The sequence below is a fragment of the Taeniopygia guttata genome, chromosome 3 (assembly GCF_048771995.1).
Source record: "Taeniopygia guttata chromosome 3, bTaeGut7.mat, whole genome shotgun sequence".
Lineage (NCBI taxonomy): Eukaryota > Metazoa > Chordata > Aves > Passeriformes > Estrildidae > Taeniopygia > Taeniopygia guttata.
Genome location: NC_133027.1, coordinates 85236028 through 85255816, shown reverse-complemented (window position 1 = coordinate 85255816; position 19789 = coordinate 85236028). Strand labels below are relative to the sequence as shown.

Sequence of the window (19789 nt, the reverse complement as noted above, 5' to 3'; positions counted from 1 at the left end):
ACCAGGCTGGGGAGCATGCAGCTTTCCAGGTGGAGAATGACTGCTCATTGGAGATGACCCCACCTGCACAGCAAGTCATGTGTTCCTTCCACCCACTTCATCTTGCCAGGGCATGGAAGAGATAAAGATCTCCTAAAGCAGGGCTCAGAAAAGCAGTCAAGGCACAGGGGACACCTACATAGCAGAGTCCAGTGCCCTCAGGCACAGGCTGAGACATTTTCTCAGAAGAGCAGGCATGAAACACAAGGGACCCCACCATGTAAATCATCAATTCTTTAATTCCGGTACAAGAAACCCCAGAAAAATAATCAAACAAAACCCAACCAAAATACATTATACTATCCTGGGGCTTCAGGGAGGCAGCGGTTTGGAGGAAGGGCTCTCCCACCCCAATGGAGTAAGGATCGTTTTTGATGCCTACTGGTAATGTGGGACACCCCATGAGGGGGAGAGAGGGGAAGCCTGATGCCTCCTCACACCTCCACTCCCCATCAGCTGTTCCTACACAAGCAGTAAGACACAGAACAGACGAGCCTCAGGCTACCTGAATCACTACTAATAAACAGGGCATCATGCCCTCCTGCACCTGCCAAAAACAACCCCAACTAAACAGAGCCAAAAGAATAGACACCACCAAGAAGTCAGTAGCAGCTGGTGGGAGCAGACCATCTTCTAAGCAAACATGACAGAGCAGAGGTCCTTTAGTCTACCTCTTCCATGCGGGATGTATCTTCATTTCCCTCCAGAGGGGGGATTTCCTCAGGGACAGCTGCACTTTGCAGCCATCTCATCTTCATCTATGCCTGGGAGAGGGGAGAACAGGAAGAGATAAGACCTCCAAATGACACCTAATCCCAGATGCACAGCCTCTCCCAGAGTAAACCTGTCTCCTGGCTCCTTGCCCCCAGCCTGAGGAATGGGGCTATTAGTATTCAGTAGTTCACAGAATCATAGAATATTCTGATATGGAAGGGACCCACAAAGATCACTGAAGTCCTACTCCTGGCTCTACACAGGACAGCCCCAAGAAGCACACCATGTGCTTCAGAGTGTTGTCAAAACACTTCTTGAATGCTGGCAGGCTTGGCGCTGTGACCACTTCCCTGGGGAGTCTGTTCCTTGGTCAACCACTCTCTGGGTAAGAAACCTTTAACTAATATCCAACCTAAACCTCTCCTGACAAAGCTTCATGACGTTCCCTCAGGTCCTGTCACTGGTCACCACAGAGAAGATACCAATGCAGGCCCCTCTGCTTCCCCTGGTGAGGAAGCTGTACAATGCAATGAGGTCACGCCTTAGTCTCCTTTCCTCCAGGCTAAAAAACTAATAATTGCAAGTCAACATTGCTAGAAGTTATAGTCAGCTCCAGCACTAATCCTGAAGCAGTACATCTTCCCAGTAACATCTACACTAGTATATGGATATTACCTATGCCATTAGAGTGCGCTCCTTAGCCAATTTTTATTAACTACAAAAGATTAGTCACCCAGCACCACAAAACCTGGAGTTTAAGCCAGGAGGATGTGGTTTGAACAGCATGAACATTTCTCTCAAGAAAAATACAGTAAATCCAGTCAAGTCACAACTAAAGCAGTTGCAAGACTCGAGAGCTCATCAGTTTCCAGCCCTGCAGGTTGCTGTTTCAGTATACTCTGAACAGAAAATTGTACTACCATACAGTCCCCTTACCTGCAACTTGACTAACAGAACATCCTACTCCTACTGAGAGGAGTAGAGAGGCAGCACAGAGTTACTAACTTAGTTGTGCCAAGCCACAGCACCTTCTGATTTACATTTTTAGCTAAACAGTGATTTTGGAGGAAGAGACCGTGTGCAAGCACAAGCTGTTTCTCCACATGGGTCACATAACCCATGACAGACTTTCACATTTACTCTGAAGGAATAAAAAGCCTCATCTTATCATCTGAACATCCTGATGGTGACTCCTGGTGTTGTGGAGGATAGGCAGTCCACCCAGAGTCCTGAGCCCTCCTGAAGTACCTTGTTCCAGGTTTACACTTTCTCTTGGCCACCCTATGTACAGAGCCACTTCACAGTACATCATAGCAGCCATGGCTCCCTTACTGGCTTCCCCTGCCCCAAGACACTAGGCCTGACCAGTTAACCTGCTTTCAGGCCTGCTGCAGGCTTGAGAAGTTGCATGGATACTCACCAAGCCCGAGTTTGATCATCCTGTAGCTGCGGTTGGAGTGGGTCTGGGGATCTTCCAGGGAGAAACCAGAGGACAGCAGAGCGGTCTCAAAGAGTAGCACCACCAGATCTTCAACAGCTTTGTCATTCTTGTCAGCATCAGCCTTCTGGAGAAGGGTTTATACAATTGGGTGGTCAGGGTTGGTCTTCAGGTGCTTCTTGGCCATCATATAGCCCATGGTAGAGTTGTCCCGCAGTGCCTGAGCCTTCATGATGTGCTTCATGTTGGCTGTCCAGCCGTAGGTGCTGGTGACGATGCAGTAGGGAAACAAGACCAACCAGTTTGAGATTGTGACCTGCCAACATAGCCAAGGGTTAGCTGAGCAAGGCCCCCATAAGCCCTGGACTAGGCCCAGCCACAGCATACTACAGCCCAAGTTTTTGACCCTGGTTCACCTGGGGACACCCCAAAGCAAGCAGAGATGCTCCAAGCAGCTCCAGGACTGCTGCAGACTAATTTGGACAGCTCAGCCAGCACTTAGAGCACCCACTGCATGTTTGCCACACTTGCCCTCTCTCATCAATGCACATATTTGGGTCAGTGCCCCTTACTTGCAGCCTGACTGCTTAGAGCAAGATGGTGCATGCTGGGACCTCCAGTCTCCTTTAGCAGCTCCTCTGCAGGAGATGAGAGGCATGCATTGAGCAGGGGCTCTCACCTGCAGCAAGGAGGACCCAGCTCTCCTTCCTCCAGCGCAGGGCTAAGCTCCCTGCCCACCTCACCTTCTCCACCTTCTTGTCCAGGATTTCCTTCATAAGTTTTCAGAGGTCCTCAAACTTGGCCTTGCTCTCCTCCATCTTTTTTTTCTCTTCCTCATCCTCAGGCAGTTCCAGCCCCTCTCTGGTGACTGATACCAGGGTCTTGCCATCAAACTCCTTGAGCTGTTGCACGCAATACTCATCGATGGGCTCTGTCATGTACATCACCTCAAAGCCACGCTTCCGTGCACGCTCCACAAAGGCTGAGTTAGCAACCTGCTCCTTACTCTCCCCTGTGTTTGAGGAAGGTAGAAATGAAACATCACCAAGAGGTAAGAGCTGGTTACAGCAGGACAAACACCATCAGTCACTTGGGACCCCTAACATAAAACTGGCAGAGCAGCCAGGGTTCTAGGCCTGGTGGCCTTTCCCCAGCACCCAGGAATGAGCTGTAATTCAGCAGGGATGACCTGCTGTAGGCAGCAGGAAATGTTTTAAATTATGGTTCATATGCAGGTTACCTGCCCCCACCTTGCTAGGCTCAGAGGAGCTCTGGCTCACCTGTGATGTAGTAGATACTCTTCTGGTTCTCCTTCATATGGGACACGTACTCAGAAAGTGAAGTCATCTCATCACCTGACTGGGATGTGTGGAACCGCAGCAGCTCTGAAAGGCGCTTTCAGTTGGTGGAATCCTCATGGATGCCCAACTGGGGGCAGAAGAGATGCATGAAGTCTCCAGGACAGGACTTGGATGCACTTGGCTGCCCCTGAGGCACAGCCATCTGCCCAGCTCCTGATCATTTGAGTGTTTGGCTTAAAGCAGCCAGAGGGAACAGGTGCCCACAAAGGCACTCCTTCACACATTCACAAGACGTGAATCCTAACATCCATGCAGAGGAGACACAGCATAGGAAGAAGATTGCTCCTCAGGCAGATGGGTCATGGGCCCTTCCCTCCTCCAGGTGCAACTCACCTTGAAATTCTTGGAAAAAGCTTTATTAAATTTATTGTAGTTCTCTTTGTCTTCTGCCGGCTCAGAAAAGAGCTCCAAGCATTTCTTCACAATGTTTTTGCGGTTCACTTTGAGGATCTTGCCCTGCTAGAGCATCTCATGAGAAATGTTCAGAAAAAGATCCTCTGAGTCCACAACACCCCGGATGAAGTCTGCATAGGGAGAATGAAAATAGATGTCAGGTTAAGGATTTTGAGCTTCAACACAGAAAGAAAAGAGCTAAAACACTGACTGCTGTGCCCCCACACCAGCTAGCACCTCATCCAGTCCCTCTGTTCTGGAAGTGGTACCACAGGCTGTGGGGATTCCAGCTCTGCACTGGGAGGCTGAGGCGGGGGGCTCTTACTTAGGTAATCAGGGACGAGCTCGTCACAGCTGTCCATGATGAAGGCCTGCCTCACATACAGCTTAATGTTGTTCTTCTTCTTTTTGTTCTCAAAGAGGTCAAAAGGGTCATAGCATGGGATGAAAAGCTAGGCCCTGAACTCCAGCTGCCCTTCCACAGAGAAGTGCTGTGGAACCAGGAAAAAAAAAAATAGCTGCTAGGGTGTTTCACTTCTCCTTTCCCCAGCTCCCACAGCAGGGAGACTGAACTGCCACTCCTCAGGACTGGGACTGGCAAGGGGGCACAGCAACATCTCTAGCATCCAAGCAGCCTGTATTTCCTCCTGCTCAGACCCACTATCCCCTATGTGCCAAGGTTCTCTGGCATACAACAGGCTTGGACAGAGAAGTCAGTGCTTCTCTGAGACCCCACATCCTCCTGTCATGTTTATGGACTGGCACTGCCAATCCTGCCACCTGCATGGGAGTCACAGTGCAGGTTGCTCCATCACCAAGTGGCCTGAGAGTGCTCAGTCCCACAGAGGCACATCTATGTGGTGACTCTGGATAAGGGCTGGAAAGGGGCCCTCTGCCTCTCCCTGGAAGGCAGGGTAGCCCAGCACCCACCTTGACAGCCAAATGGTCCTCCCAGTCATTGGTGAGGCTCTTGTAGAACTCGCCATACTCCCCCTGGGTGATGTCATCAGGGTTGCAGGTCCAAATTGATTTGGTCTTGTTCAGCTCTTCCTGGTCAATATATTTCTCCTTGATTTTCTTGGTCTTTTTCTTTTTGCCTTTGTCTCCTTCCTCCTCCTCATCAGAGCCCACATCCTCAATTTTGGGTTTCTCTTCATCTTTGGACACTGACTCTTCCTCCTTCTCATCCTTTTCCTCCTCTGCTTCATCATCACTGACCTCTTTTTCATGTTCTTTCTCCAGCTGTGGAGAAACAAACAAGCAATAGCTAGGTTTAGTCTGAAGTTACCAAGAATCCTTTAGCTCCACATGAGAAAAATGGTATCTTCCAAGTCCAAACAAATGCATCAGCTGGAGTCAAAGCTCTTGGAACCAGTCCTCAAAAGCCCCTCATCATACAACCAAAAGCTGTGTCTGAGAAAAGTGGCAGGAACCCTCCTTTTTCCATGGCTGATTTAAGATGATCTTCAGCTACAGAGATCAAAGGCCTTTAGTGTGGCTGGATATCCACCTCCTTCACCTCTAGTAAGCCCCCAGCCTCAAACCACCTTTGGCCACAGAAGCTGAGAGCACCACTGCTCAGTACCCAGAAGCCAGGAACTACAGAAGGGACCATACAATGCGCTCCTGTTTCTAACACCACCACCCCTGCCTCCAGCTTTCTAGTTGGTCCACAGAGTCCTTTCCTTACGTACATAGAGCATGATGGGGTAGCCAATGAACTGGGAGTGCTTCTTCACCACCTCTTTCACACGACGCTCCTCCAAGTACTCAGTCTGGTCTTCCTTCAAGTATAGGATCACTTTGGTGCCACGTCCAGTGGGCTCACCTGCAGTGTGGGAAGAGAAACATCAGTATTTCAGGGCAGACAGCAAATGTGACCAGCTCCTCGACCCTAAATGTTATGTGGCACCCAACATTAACCAGTATGACTGACAGCACAGCACGGCTCTAAGGAGCACCAGCGAAAGGGGTGCTTCCGGCAGGAAAACATGCTTCGTTTTTTGTACAATACGCACCATGGTCAGTTCGGACAGTGAACTAGTCCCCAGCTGATGACTCCCAAGCATACTGCTCATCATCATTGTGCTTGGTAATGACAACCACCTTCTCAGCCACCAGACAGGCGGAATAGAAACCCACACTGAAGTGCCCGATCATGGAGATTCCTGTGCCAGCCTGTGAAAGCAGAGAGCAGCTGCTAAGACCAGTGTGCAGGCAGAAAATGTCTGTGACTGATTCACAGCAGCAAAGAACTGGGTCAAGCACATGGAGAAAAACATGCAAGTGCCAACAGGCAACCAGCTCTATGCTCAGCTCCTCCTTGGTGTTGGAAAGATGGGGAAAGCAAACTTGAGTAGGCCAACATTTCCCACAGCAAGCAAGGCAGCAGGGCCTTTTTATTGTTTATTTATTATTTGTACATTCAGTGCCAGCCTGTGACCCAGGTGCTGGGAAACCCATGCAGCCAAAGGCAGCCTACCTGCAGTGCTTCCATGAAGGCTTTGGTCCCAGATTTGGCAATGGTGCCCAGGTTGTTGATGAGGTCTGCTTTTGTCATCCCAATGCCAGTGTCCACCAGAGTCAGTGTGCGGTCCCGGGGGTTGGGGATGATGCCAGTTTTCAGGTCTTTCCCACTGTCCAGCTTGGAGGGATCGGTCAGGCTCTCATAGCGGATCTTATCCAGGGCCTAGGGGGAGAGGGATGCTCGACACAACCTCCCTACTCAAGAGCCTTCTCCATCCCTCCCCTGCACAAGCCTTCCCGGAGAGCCAGGAGTCTGCCTCTTCCCAGTCACCCTGGAAGGACACCAGCCCGACTCCAAGCCCACAGGCAGAGGAAGGAGCCCACTCCCACCCGGGCTCACGTCGGTCGGAGGCATTGGAGATGAGCTCCCACAGGAAGATCTCCTTATTTGAATAGAAGGTGTTGATAATGAGTGACATGAGCTGGGCAATCTCCGCCTGGAAGGCGAAGGTCTCCATATCCTCCTCGTGCTGCACTTTCTCCGGCATCTACAAGACAAACGTGAAAAACGCCAATCACTTGGTTTTTAGAATTTTTAAAGTTTAATAATAATAAAATGGTTATAAAAATAATAGTACAATTAGAGTAATAAAGTTTAGAGTTAGGACAATTACAAGACAATAAAAAGCAAAGAATTACTAAGTCACTAAAAGCATGACTTGTGAACAAAGGAATCACCCTTAAACCAATACACTTGTTGCATATTCATACATCCTTCATGATTATGCATACATTCTATTCTAAACAAGAAACTCTGTCTGTTGTATGTCAACTGTTTCCTTTAATCCCCTGGCGTCTTGGAGTCTGAGCAAGGCCTGAAGAAATTAGCTTCTTCTGATAAGAAGCCATAAATTCCTCTCCTTTGTAAGATTTAGGTGTTCCTCAAAGCAAGTATCTCATTCCTAAACCCCCCACATACATAGTCACTATTTTAACATTATGTTGTAACCTAAAACTACACTTAACACAATACATAAGAGAATTAATACAGCATAACTTTCTAACATTACACATATAATATTCATTGTAACATTTGCGAAAAGCCAATCATAAATATGCATTTTTCACAAACACATGCCTATTTTCAGGGCACGAGACCCAGAGAGTGGGTGATGGGGGCATCAGGCCCAGCCCCATGCCCCGCTCCGACCCTACCGTCCCGGGCGTAAGGGACCGGCGAAAGCGCTTCACTGACCCCCCGGCTGCTTTCCATAGCACGGAACGAGGGGGCAGGCTCAGGGCGCACCGTGTCCTTCCGCTGTAAAGGGGTCTCGGTCAGGGAACCGCAGATCGATGGGGTACGGGAGACACCGGCGTTGCCGTTTAGCGGCGGCCATGGCGGGGGCAGGCGTGCAATAAATGCTCGGCTTCCTGCCGCCCTTGGCCCCGGGACCTCCTAGCGCCGCGGCGAGGGGCGGCGGGGAGCCCGGCCAGGAGGAATACAGCTGCGGCTGGAAAAGCGCTTCCCCAGTATCCCACCACGGCGGCGCCGCTTCGGCTCCATGGCTGGGGCACGGAAGCGGGATCCGCACTGCCCCAGCCCCATCCCGCAGCTCCCCTCGAGGCCGGGAGCCGCGTAGCTCTGCTGCCCTGAGGCTGCGTGGTACTTAAGCACAGCGGCTGAAGGGGCGGGGACAGAAGGTGTCAGTGCCGCAGTGTATGGGCGGCCTGTGTCGAGGTTGCAAAACCGTGTTCGGAGACGTTGTCCTTTCAGTGTCAATCAGTCTTAAGCCTTACCATTCCAGTATCTGCAGTACTCTGTCCATTTCTGAGCTTCTCAGTACAAGAGAGACGTGGAGCCCCTGGAGTCGGTCCAGCAGAGGGTAAAAAAGATGATTAAGGGACAGGAGCATTTCTCTTAAGAGGAAAGGATGAGGGAGCTGGGCCTGTTCTGCTCGAGATGACTGAGAAGGGAGCTCATCAATGTATATAAGTATCTCAAGGAAGGGTGTGGAGGATAGAGCCAGGCTCTGCTTGGTTCTGCCAAGCAATAGGACAAGAGGCAGAAACCACAAACTGATGCACAGGAAATTCTGCCTGAAAATACATAAGAACTTACTTACTGTGTTAGTGACGCAGCACTGGAAGAGATTGCCCACAGAGACTGTGAAGACTCCATCACTGGAGATGCTCAAGACACATCCGGACACAATCCTGCGCCCTGTGCTCTAGGATGACCCTGCTTAGGCAGAGATGGTGGACCAGATGATTCACTGTGGTCCCTTCCAACCTGACCCATTCTGTGATTCTGTGTTGAAGCTGTCGGTACAAAAGCCCTGGAAGCTGGAAGTGGGATGAGGGGACCCGAGCTTCCACATAGGTTTTGGTGCTTGGTGGTGCAAAGAGGTGATGGCTGTGAATGAATGATGTGGGACAGAGGGAGGGGGATTCCCGCTGGCAGGCTGGTGTAGTTCACCCCAGCAGCAGGAGGTGGCACTCTGTTTTTTCCCAGGCACAAGGAAAGCTGCCAGGTGCTGTGCTGCGGGGCACTGCACCTCCAAGTATGAAGGTGCATCTGCTCTTCATCAAAGGTGTCAGTGTTCCCTTGGTGTACCTCGAGGGCAGCATCCCTGGGGTGCTGGTGGATGAGAGGCTTCACCATGTGCACCCACAGCTCAAAAAGACAGTGGTGTCCCGGGTTGCATCCAAAGCAGCACGGCCAGCAGGGCAAGGGACAGTTTACTGCCCCTCTGCTCTGGTGAGAGCCCACCTGCAGTGCTGCATCCAGCTCTGGGGTCCCCTGCACAGGAAGGACTTGCCCTGTTGGAGATAGTCCCTAGGAGGAGCAGCAACATGATCAGGGGGTTGGTGCACTTCTGCAAGGAATGTCTCAGAGAATTTAGATTGTTCAGCCTGGAGAAAGCTTTGGTGTGATCTAATTGCGGCCTTCCAGTACCTGAAGGGGACCTACAATACAGACAGATAGGGACAAAGAGTATGTAGCTACAGAACAAGGGGGAATGGTTTCAAACAGAGGGAAGTTTTAGATATTGGGCAAGAAATTTACTACTCTGAGGGTGAAGAGGCACTGGAACAGGTTGCCCAGAGAAGCTGTGGGTGCCCCACCCCCCAAAGTCTTCAGGGCCAGGCAGTATGGGGCTGCAAGTAACCTGGTGAAGTGGAAATTGTCACAGCCCATGGCAGGGGATTTGGAACTGGATGCTCTTCAAGGTCCCTTGCGACCTGAACCATTCCAATTTTATACTTCTACAATCCCCTTCCCACACTGGCTGTGTCCTAGCTGGGCCTGGCTGTGCAGGGCATGCACACACTATTCCCACCATTTCTGATGCTGGCTGCAGGGGGCTACAGGATAGTAAAGAAATGCCGGTGCCTTCTCACTTAAACCCTTGACCCTCCACAGCCCCTCTCCCCTGTGGCGACAGAGACAAAAACACATACCCAAAGGAGCATTTTGTTCTTTTTATAGAAAATGGCAATTGTATAGACACATTTACACAACAAGGGACAGGAAAGCCAAGGGAGAGGTGAGGCCTTCCCTTGTAGCACACATGGGTAGGGAAGGCAGCTTTGTTGGGAAGGGAGTTGCTGCCTTTCCTCTTGTAACCCACAATAGAACCTCCTGTCACACAACCAGGAGGCTGAAAAAAGACCAATGTCAGAGTCACCAAAAACAAAAAACAAAATAAAAAACAACAACAAAAAAAAAAAAAAAGAGAAGAGAAGCAAGGAGAGGGGGAGAAGGTGGGGTGTGGAGACCTCCTCCTCCCTCAGCCTAGCCACAGTGTTGGCTCTTTCTGTGGCTGGGACACAGATGTCTACACTTTTGGGATACCACTGGGCAGGAGGATGTGCGTATAGCAGAGAGCAGGGATGATGAGGCCAGCTGGTGCTCTCCTCCCCCTCCACAAGTCTACCAGCAGGAAGAGGGATGTGGGGTATTTCCAGGCTGCCTAGGAGGAGAGGAGAGAATCTCCTAGATGCTTTGGAGACAAGGGCAAGAGAAAGAGTAATACTAGTTATGAGCCTTTCACTCTCTCAGAGAGAAAGAGGCTGAAAATGGCTTTTGGCCTTGAGCCAGAAAAGTTATGCAGCATGGGAGGCAGCTGGACTTCTTGGAGATCCTGGGGGTCTTACAACACACACAGCATAGGGAAGGAGAAGGCACATAGGCCTGAAGGCGTCACACAGCTGAGCATGGCAGGAACCAGGCCAACCCTGCAGGAGTGGAACCGTCCCTGGGTGTAATGTCTGCTGTGGCAGTGTGACTTGGCAGGAACGGGTGGAAGCTGTCATTTCCCCACAGTGCTGAGGAGTCCAGGGCCTCAGTGGAGGATGCGGAGCCATCTCTTGGTGTCCCTGCACCCTCTGTGTGCCTCTGCTAGATGAGAATTCGGACCAGAAAGGAGACGGCAGCTCCTAGAGCCAAGCCCAGTGACAGGAAAAATGCCATGACAGCTCCAGCTGTCTCTGCTTCGTGCACAAGCACTTTCCTAGGGGAAAAACAGGTATCAGATCCATACTCAGGATGCGTGTCCAGTGCCCTGCTGTTCAGTGGAGCTGGGAAGCTTGTCTGCAGCAGAGGAGTGGCAAGAAGAAATCCCCCTTGGCTCCCAGAGCCACAAGAGCTCCAAGTCTCCACACTGTTGGCTCATAAAGTGCATCAGACAGGCCACCCTGAAGCTCCTGGCACCAGGGCCATCCCTCTTTGACTCCTATGAGGCTCCTTGTGCTGCCTGTGCTGGGCAAGGCTGCTCACCCTACTGTGGGTGCTGTGCCATGCTTTGCTCCCCTCCAGATCCCCGCTGCATCCAGCCCCTTCCCATGTGGCAGGTGGGGAAAATGGATAGCCCAGATAGCTTCCTCATCCCTAGGATATGGAGGCACAAGCCTGGGAGATGGGACACTGTGGATAGTGACAATTCCCTTCTGCGCCTGCAGCCTCTTCTCCAGATGCCAGAGCTGGACAGAGCTAGATTCCACAAGTCACTCCAGGGCTGGCAGCTGGGGGCATAACCAACCCTTCCCTTGTCCCCAGCTCACACTCACTTTGGCCCGAAGCACATGCAAAGGCTGGCCAGGTAGCCATTGGAGATGGAGAAGAAGATCATGAAGACGATGTACCAGGCGTCATGAGAGAACACGACAGGCAGGTAGTAACGGGGTGTCACGTTGCACAGCATGAAAAGAGGGACAAAGATGACACGGAGGACCACCATCACTGGCAGGAGGCAGCTGTCCATCCCGGGCTGGCAGAAAAACACAGATCACTGAGCCGCTGAGAACTGGACATTCCCGATCCCATGGCATGCTGGCAGGGGCTCTACAGAGGCTGTCCCTATTGTGCCAGGGACAGGAGGAGCCACAGAGATGGCAAAGCTGCTGAGAGACTTTCTCGGTTTCAACAAATCTCAGCATCACCATCTGCAGTCATAAGTACATTCTAGGTCTGAAAGCCCTGTCACAGGTGACTTGAAGCAGCACTAGAGCAAAAATACTGAGCCAGGCTTGTGGGCAACTGTTAAGCCCTTGCTGGCAATAGACAGGCAGGCAAGAGAGCTTTGTGCATGTTCATGCAGCGAGACAGCATGCAGAACACGGGTGGCTGAGGTAAATCCCCTCTGGCACCTCAGTGCCTGCAAACTGGGCTTTAGCCAGCTCTTCACCATCCTACGCCATCCTCCAGCAAGCAGGGCAAGATCCAGCAATCTGAGAAAGGAATTATGCTGAGCTTGTTTTGGAATGTGCTGGGAAAAGCATGGACCAAGTTAAAGTCTCCTTAGATCCTACTAGAGTTCCTGAGCAACTAAGGCTGGGACAAAGAAGGAGGTACCATCCCCCTGTGTTGTCCCTGCAGCTGGGACTATGGCAGCCCCTGGACCGAGACAGGCCTCATCCCGTCAGTGAGGTGCCAGGTTCACAAATGTCAGGGTTCACTGGTCTGAGGCAAGGAGAGACCCACAGCTGCCTTGGGAGCTGCTGGGCTGGCATGGCCACAGGAAACTCCATGAACACAGGAGGAAACTGAGGTTAGGCCAGCTGCCGTGTCTATGGGGCAAACTGGAGACAGCAGCTGCCTCTCCTACTTGAGGAGAACAAGAGTGAGCGGGGCCCCAACCAGGGAAATGTGGCCCAAACCACATGCAGTCAGACTTTCCACACTGCCTTGTTTTGGAAACATCTCCTGCTGGGTCATCCCATCATGGAGGCTGTGGCCTGGACACCCAGACAAGGCGGCTCATGGCCAAGACTGAAGGCAACAAGCAGTGATGGCCAGCGGAGAAGCAGCTCCAGGCCGTGGGGAAGGCAGGCCTAGGCAGACCCCATGCAGCATGTGGTCCTGAGGAGCTTCTCTAAACAAACAGCCTGAACAATACAGGGGGAAACAGTGTTTGGGCAGTGGGTGAAGGGGCAGGAAGAGACCCAGACAAGAAAGCCCCTTTCCTTGTCCGTCCTGGGGAGATAAGAGCAAGGGGATGTGGCAGTGGACATTACTGTGACCCACATGGCATGGCCCTGCCCTGCTCTCAGGACAAGGGTCTTTGAAGCGGCTGTGTCCTGTGCCAAGGCCAGAGGTTTATTTTGGGCTGCCCTGTCTTTCACCGTCTTTCCCTGTTGCCATCCTGTCTCGTCGTTTGCATAGCTGGAGTGAAGGTTTGTTTACAGAGAAGCTGAAATGGAGGAGGCAGCTTCATCCAAGCCATGTCGAAAGAGAAGTGGGAGGACAGGACAACACTGTGGTTTTTGGCTCTGACCCATAATCTGTGCTTAGAACTTAAAGCAGGAGTTATCTCTGCACCTCCTTCCTTCTCCAAGCCATGGATAACATCCCCACTGACAGCTGTGGCTGAAAGACCTAAGGATAGACACTGCCTGGCATCTGCTCCCTGCCCCATACTTACCCATGTGAAGAGGGCAGTGAGACTCCGTCCTGTCCAGTCAAAGACGTTAAAGAGCAGGAAGCAGGAGACAGGAATGAAGTAGAGACCTGAAGAAGGGGATGGTCAGTGAGAATCCAAGTGCGTCCCAGTCCCTCATACCCACTGCACAGAGACTGACTGTCTTTCAGGTCTAGTTTCCCACTAAGGCCTGGAATGGTCTCCCAGCCGGGCTGGCGTCCACATCCAAACCATCACGCACAGTGGTTCCCTCTTCCCTTCCAGCATTCTGTATTAGGTTTGTGTGGCAAGGTTTCAGTAACAGGGTGGGCTACAGGACGGCTTCTGAAGAAGCTGCTAGAAGCACTCCTAAGTCTGACAGAGCTAATGTCAGATGGCTCCAAGATAGATCCACCATTGGCGAAGGCCACCAGTGACAGTGGTAGGGCCTATGGGAAGACATATTAAAAAGGGAAAAAAAAAATTGCAACATGTGCAATTGCACCCAGAGAGAGAAGTGAGACTATGTTACAGAAACAGCTCTGTAGACACTAAAACCAGTGGAAAAGGAGGGAGAGAAGGCACTCCAGATGTCAGAGCAAAAATTCCCCTACAGTGTGTGGTGAAGACCATAGTGAGGCAGACTGCCCTCCTGCAGCCCAAGGAGGTCCACAGTGAGTCAATATCCACCTGCTGCCTGTGAAGACCACCCTACTGTGAAGCAGGTTTGCCAGCAGGACTTACGACCCTGCAGGGGACCCACACTGGAACAGTCTGTTTCTGAAGGACTGTGTCCCACAGAAGGGACCCAGGCTGAAGCAGTTCATGAAAAACTGCAGCCCGTGGGAAGCACTCACATTGGACTTCAAGGAGGACTGCCTCCCATGAGAGGGTCCCGATGCTGGAGGAGGGAAAGAGTGAGAAGTGTTCTCTCCCTGAGAATGAAGCAGTGGCAGAGGAAATGTGTGAAGAACTGACTGCAACCCTCATTCCCCAACCTCCTGCACTACTCCAGAGGGAAGAGATAAAGAAATCGTAAATAAACTTAAGCCTGGGAAGAAGGGAGGGGTGAGTAGAAGGTGTTTAATGATTCAATTTTTATTTCTCATTATACTACTGTGATTTGACTGGTAAATAAATTAAATTAATTTTCCCCACATTGAGTCTGTTTTGCCTGTGACAATAATTAATGAGTGATCTCTCACTGTCTTTATCTGGACCCAAAAGCCTTTTGTCATATTTTATCTCTCCTGTCCAGCTGGAGTAGCTTTGGTGTGCACCTGGGATCCAGACAGGGTTACCCCACCACACATACCCTCAAGCCCCACTTTCTTTTCTCCCATTTACCTTGTTCTCAGGTTTTTCCTACCTCACCTCCATCCCTGGCACACTTACCCCATTTGTTTCCCTCTCCAAGGACGGTGGACACTTTAGCTGTGATGGCAGGGAAGACGCCGATGGTGACAGTGAAGACGAAGCAGACAGACAGAGCCAAGACCCAGAGCTAGGCAGATGAAAGAAAAATGCTGGTACCAAACACAGGGCAAGAGACCAGTGCAGGGCTGGTCTCCTCTCCCCATGCTCTCCTACACCTGCGCCCATCCCGAAAGGAAGGGCAGGACAAGGCTTGCTGGAAACTCACAGACCTTCTTAAAAATAGCAATGACAGAGGGCTGCTCATCAGGGTTGTGGATAGGGATGATCTTTGAGTTATTCTGCTCCATCCCATTCTCGTCTGCAGGGAGAGACACAAGTAGGGCATAGCAGACCCCAAAAAGCCAAGATATAACTCATTCCTTCTATCTCATTCTTTCTTTAACTTCTTTCCCTTTTCTCTTCCTTCTCTCAGCCCCTCACCTTTCTTAATCAGGTCTCTCTTGGTCTCCAGCTCTGCATTGTACACGCGGTACTCTGTCTTGTCCTTCATGGAGTAGTATCGGAAGAAATCCTGCAGAGAGACAGCAGGGAGGACTCATCCATGCATGCAGAAAGAAGGCTGCCAGGGGCTGTGTGACAACGGCAGATATGGGCAATATGGGCAAAGTATTCCTTTCAATTATGTCTGATATTGATGCTTTCCTGCTTACCCAGGGACTCAGATACCCCAAATATACAGGTATCTGTGGTGGGAAGTATCCCAGAGTGCTGCCTTGGGACACAGGAGAACCTGCCCTGACACAAGAGGTGGAAGCTGCTAGTGGGCCACGGTTCTTGCGCTGGGATGTGCCAAGGTCCGATGTCCCCAAGCCCTTCCCTACCAAGACAGCAGTCTCACCATGTGAGGCAGAACTACGTAGGAGACGATTGCCAGCACGATCGTCACACAGGCGGTGGTGAAGTAACCGATGAAGCTCTCGGGTTGCTGGGCACCAACTGATAGCACAGGAAGGGAGGGAAAGGAAGATGATGAGAGCTGAGAGGAGCAAGGCCCCGCTGCTGTCTTCCACACAGCATTACCTCGGCAGATGCTGTGACAGCAGTGATCTGGGAAGGCCCTGTCATGTGCAAGGCAGGGATTACTCACTGGCAATACTGAAGATCATTGCCAAAGCAGCGAAGGTGCCTGCCAAGCCCTGCCCGCTCATGATGGGGGCTGTGTAGCTGACAGGCAGGAGCCCTGCCAGCCCAAACAGGCTGCTCTGGAGAATGGCACCGAAGGCTGCAAAGGGGAAAGAGGAGCAGAAATGAGAAACCAAAGACAAGGATGGACTGCACCTCTGCAGGGAGCCAAGACCCCTGCCCTGTTAAGTAAGGCAAGTCCCCCTCCCCCTTGCCTCTCCCACAGTGAGGTTCATGCTTTTCTCCCAGAGGGTTCAGCCCTAGCCATGGGACTGTGTCCTTCTCCTTCCCCCACTGCTTCACTCACAGTTGATGAAGACAATGCTGATCATGGTAAAGATGAAGAAGGGAAGAGGGTCCATGGGGACTTTCACCATGATCGCGGTGACTAAAAACACCAGCCCAATCGCCACCAGGCTGCCTGAGATGCGGATCTGCTGGGGAATCCTACAAAAGAAGGTCTCAGTGAGGAAAACTCAACCCCCTAAAAACCTGGGGCTGGGACCAAGCTCTAACTGTAGGAATCCCAGCCAAACCCTCAAACAGGATACCAGTGTTTTGCCTTTGACTTGACCAAACGGACTGTAGCTTGGCTTAGTGCTGGGACAGGAGAACAGGCCAGGGCTGGGTGGCCCTATGGGGGCTGGCAGGGGCAAGGACAGAGCAAGGCTCACCGCTGGTGGATGAAGGAGTTGAGGCAGGTGAAGATAAGGAGAGGCACCATGGCGCAGAGAGTCATGAAGTTGTCAAACACGGACTGCAGATAGGAGGGTGTGAAGGTGGCCTTGCCAGTCTGGTTCCTGACGTGGCTTGTCTCCTCCGGGTCCTTAAGGCGACTGATGAAATACTGCAAAGGAAGGAGCCTGGTGGGGCTGAGATTCTGTGAGGCTTTCCAAGGCCACCCTTATTCTTTGTCCAGACCCATGCCCATCCCTCCTGCTGCCTCAGTGCCACTCGTCACACCCAGGTCACATATGCTTGCGGTCCTCTGCATGCTGTGCCATGCTGCCATACCTACACCATGGTTCCTAGACATGACGGGGGACAATTGCTGTTATGGACAACAGCAGGAAGGAAGCCCTCACCTCCCTGGCGGTCATGAAGAAATTCCACGGCAGCAGCGTTCCCAGGCCGAGGATGAAGAAGATCAGCCAGACAGCCTTGTACCTGAGAAGGGGACAGAGTGGGGTTTGAAACGGAAGTTGGATATTGCTTCTGACTGTCCCTGACCCTGCGGTGGGAAGCACCAGACAATATTTATTGTCCTGCTCCACAGCCCTTGCTAGCCTAGGCTGCCAGAGATGTGGCACTGCAGAGGGGCTGTGGGAGGCACTCCCCAGGAGGCTACAAAGGCAGGGAGAGGCTGGCTGCTCCTCAGCATGTGCAGTATCCATCACCAGATCTGGGAGGGGGTCAGGCTCCCCAGGCATGTTTACGGGGGACTGTTTACAGTTTCCAGCCCATTTGCTATGGAAAAGCTGAGAAAGAAGGGACAGCTTGGTAGCCCAATTAGCACGCAGGAGAGGGGGTCTCCCAGATGCCAGGTCCTCGTGTGCTGTCTCACCTCCTGGTATCCTGGATGTGCCCCCACAGCTACATCAGAACCCATCATTACCTATCTTGGGGCCCGTCTCTTGCTGTCATCTTGTGAGGCAAGCGTCAGCACAGGTCCCAGCAAGTCTTATGGCTGCTCTCCGTCTGGAAAGCAAACAGAAGATTTTATGGGAAAGTGAGAGACACATGCCAGGCAGGAGCAGCACTGGTTTTAACCCCAACCCATGCTGCCAGTAAGTGTTCCACAGTACTGAGAGCCAAACACCAACCCGGAAAATGACAAGAAGACAGTGCAGGAGCTTTGGAAACCTGCAGCTCAGAGTCCTTAAGCCAAGGGGTTGTGACACATGCTGCTGGCCGGGCACAGCAAGCCCTCCCTCCGAAAGGAAACTGCTTTCCCGAGATACCCAGGCTGCTCATGCTGGCTGCCCAGCAGCTTGCAGCAGGCTCTTAAGGGATTTGTGAGCCTAAAGCTCTCTGTCTCCAATCCCGGGGCTGTGAGTGAAGCATGTGCACAGTGGGCTGTGTCCGCCCCCGCTGCCCGCCCCAGCTCCCTCCAACGCCCCGGGCTCGGTGGCACAAAAGACACATTTAATTCAGCCGCCTCTCCGGCCAGAACCAGCAAATCTCCCGTTCTCAATTCCACTTCCCTGGGGCTCTCACAGCCCTTTCCTGGGTCACCTTGAAAAGCCAAGGGCGTCCCTGGCACTGCTGTCCCCTCCCGGGCACCACCGCTCCTTTTTTCCGTCACCACCTGGCCAGGCGCTGCACCGCTCAGGCATCGCTCGGAGAGCCCCAGAGACGCAGCCTCCAGAGCCCCAAGAAGGGACTTTCCCTCCCCCGTCACCCCCTCTTCCCGGGCCAGAGTGGGATTAGCCTCCAGGAGGAACCGCAGGCCTGCCTTGTCCTTTTCCAGTCGGGGCGGCGCAGCATGGGGTGCTCCGGAACTCCTCCCAGGGCTTCACCTGCAGCAGGGCTGCCGGCACCGTGCCCCCGGCACCCCCGGCACATGCCCCGCGGCCGCCTGCTCCAACGCCGCCCGCAGCATCCCTGCCCGCGCCCCGCCAAGTAGGGCGGAGGAGGAGGAGGAGGAGGAGGCAGGCAGCAGCATGCTGGGATCTGTAGTCCCTGCCAGCACGGACACGCACTGAAGGAAGCGCAGCCCGTCCCTGGCGCAGGTGCCTGGGGCTCTGCACAGAGCTCGCCTCCTCCTCCAGTAGAATCCTGCAGGCTGGGGATCCTGAGCTAGGATGGAGCCGAAACATAGCCGGTGGGATGTGGAGAGAGATTCTGGAAGCCCCTTAGACCGCTTGGGAAAGACAGAGCAGGATAACAGTATGCCTGCAAAGGACTGAAGGCTTTGCCAACCCGGCAGGTGCCACCCTGTTCATGTTGGAGCCATCTGCAGCACTGCTCACCTGTGTTCCCACACTGAGAGCTCAGGGGCATGACAGGTCCTACCTTGCCCTTGTGAGCTATCTGGGCTTCCAGAGAAAACACCCCAAAATCCCCTCCTGGCAGCCTGCCAGTGCCTCTGTGGGGAGAAGGCATCTTCACGGGGGATTAGCAGAGGGATCTGCAAACACAACTGCCATCCCCTCGCGCACAGAGACCCCACCGGGGCCAATGCTTGTCTCTAAGCAAACTGATCTCAACCCAAAACAGGCAAAAGAACCTCAGCTTCCCCCGTGGGTCCCCAGCAAGCCCCTGCATGCTTCCCCTTGCCAGCCAAGCCACTGACCCCCCTTCCAGCCCCCACCAGGTCACATTGCTGTCCCTAGAAATAGAGGCAGGGACTGACCCCATAGACATACCTGGGAGAGCGGACAGAGCCAGGGTGAGCCCTGTGTTCGGAGTATTTGAAGGCAGTGTGTCCCCCTGCTTTTACACCTCTCGCCCTTGGGGGTGAGTGGCAGGCCCTGGCCCAAGTCACGGGGGCTGGAGCCCTGTGGGTCTAGCGGCACCCGCGGAGGAGGAGAAGAGGTATCGGGTACCAGAGCTGGCACGCAGCCCAGGTCCTGCTGCCCAACCATCCAGGGAAGAGAGGAACAGAAGGCTGTTGGGAAGGAGGCTGGGGGGGTCGGGAGTAGGACTCTGGGGGTGCTGGGGCAGGGCGCGCCACCATGCTGCTTTCCCACCACCTCCTGCTTCCGTCCGGAGAGTGCCCACATCCCTGCGTCAGGAGCCCAGCCTCCTTGGCAGGCACTGCCCGGCCGCAGTCTCCTGCCTGTTCTGTTTGTTTTCTGTCTCACTAGCTAAATACCTCCTAATTTTTTCCACAAAGAGACAGTGCCTGCCAAGGTCAGCAGTCATTACAGCAGGAAACACTTCCAGCTGCTGGCTGTTACAAAGAACCCTACAACAAA

At 52.7% G+C, this 19789-nt stretch overlaps 2 protein-coding genes across 13 annotated transcripts in view; both read right to left on the bottom strand.

Annotated features, from left to right (window-relative positions):
- Positions 1–260: 260 nt before the first annotated feature.
- Positions 261–8173, bottom strand: HSP90AB1 (heat shock protein 90 alpha family class B member 1). Its single transcript, XM_072927289.1, is given in 13 exon segments — positions 261–777; positions 779–803; positions 2174–2507; positions 2935–3203; positions 3472–3619; positions 3886–4076; positions 4271–4436; positions 4876–5187; positions 5640–5773; positions 5964–6123; positions 6428–6634; positions 6812–6959; positions 7550–8173. Coding segments are annotated over 13 exon segments (2229 nt in total). The 5' UTR covers positions 7609–8173; the 3' UTR covers positions 261–701.
- A 1706-nt stretch (positions 8174–9879) lies between these two features.
- Positions 9880–19789, bottom strand: part of SLC29A1 (solute carrier family 29 member 1 (Augustine blood group)) — a 34454-nt gene continuing 24544 nt past the window's right edge. For 9 of the 12 annotated variants that reach the window (XM_030268604.4, XM_030268605.4, XM_072927293.1 and 6 more), the window contains 12 exons: positions 17485–17567; positions 16955–17036; positions 16544–16716; positions 16177–16316; positions 15835–15969; positions 15586–15683; positions 15168–15258; positions 14957–15045; positions 14706–14814; positions 13335–13420; positions 11482–11681; positions 9880–10925 (listed from right to left, as the gene is read on the bottom strand). In XM_030268604.4, coding sequence (XP_030124464.4) covers positions 10814–10925; positions 11482–11681; positions 13335–13420; positions 14706–14814; positions 14957–15045; positions 15168–15258; positions 15586–15683; positions 15835–15969; positions 16177–16316; positions 16544–16716; positions 16955–17036; positions 17485–17513 — 1344 coding nt within the window. In that variant the 5' untranslated portion in view covers positions 17514–17567 and the 3' untranslated portion in view covers positions 9880–10813. Of the gene's footprint in view, positions 10926–11481; positions 11682–13334; positions 13421–14705; positions 14815–14956; positions 15046–15167; positions 15259–15585; positions 15684–15834; positions 15970–16176; positions 16317–16543; positions 16717–16954; positions 17037–17484; positions 17568–18104; positions 18295–18324; positions 18498–19789 lie in introns of those variants that run through there. The other 3 variants (XM_030268609.4, XM_072927294.1, XM_030268611.4) reach the window with 3 other exon arrangements.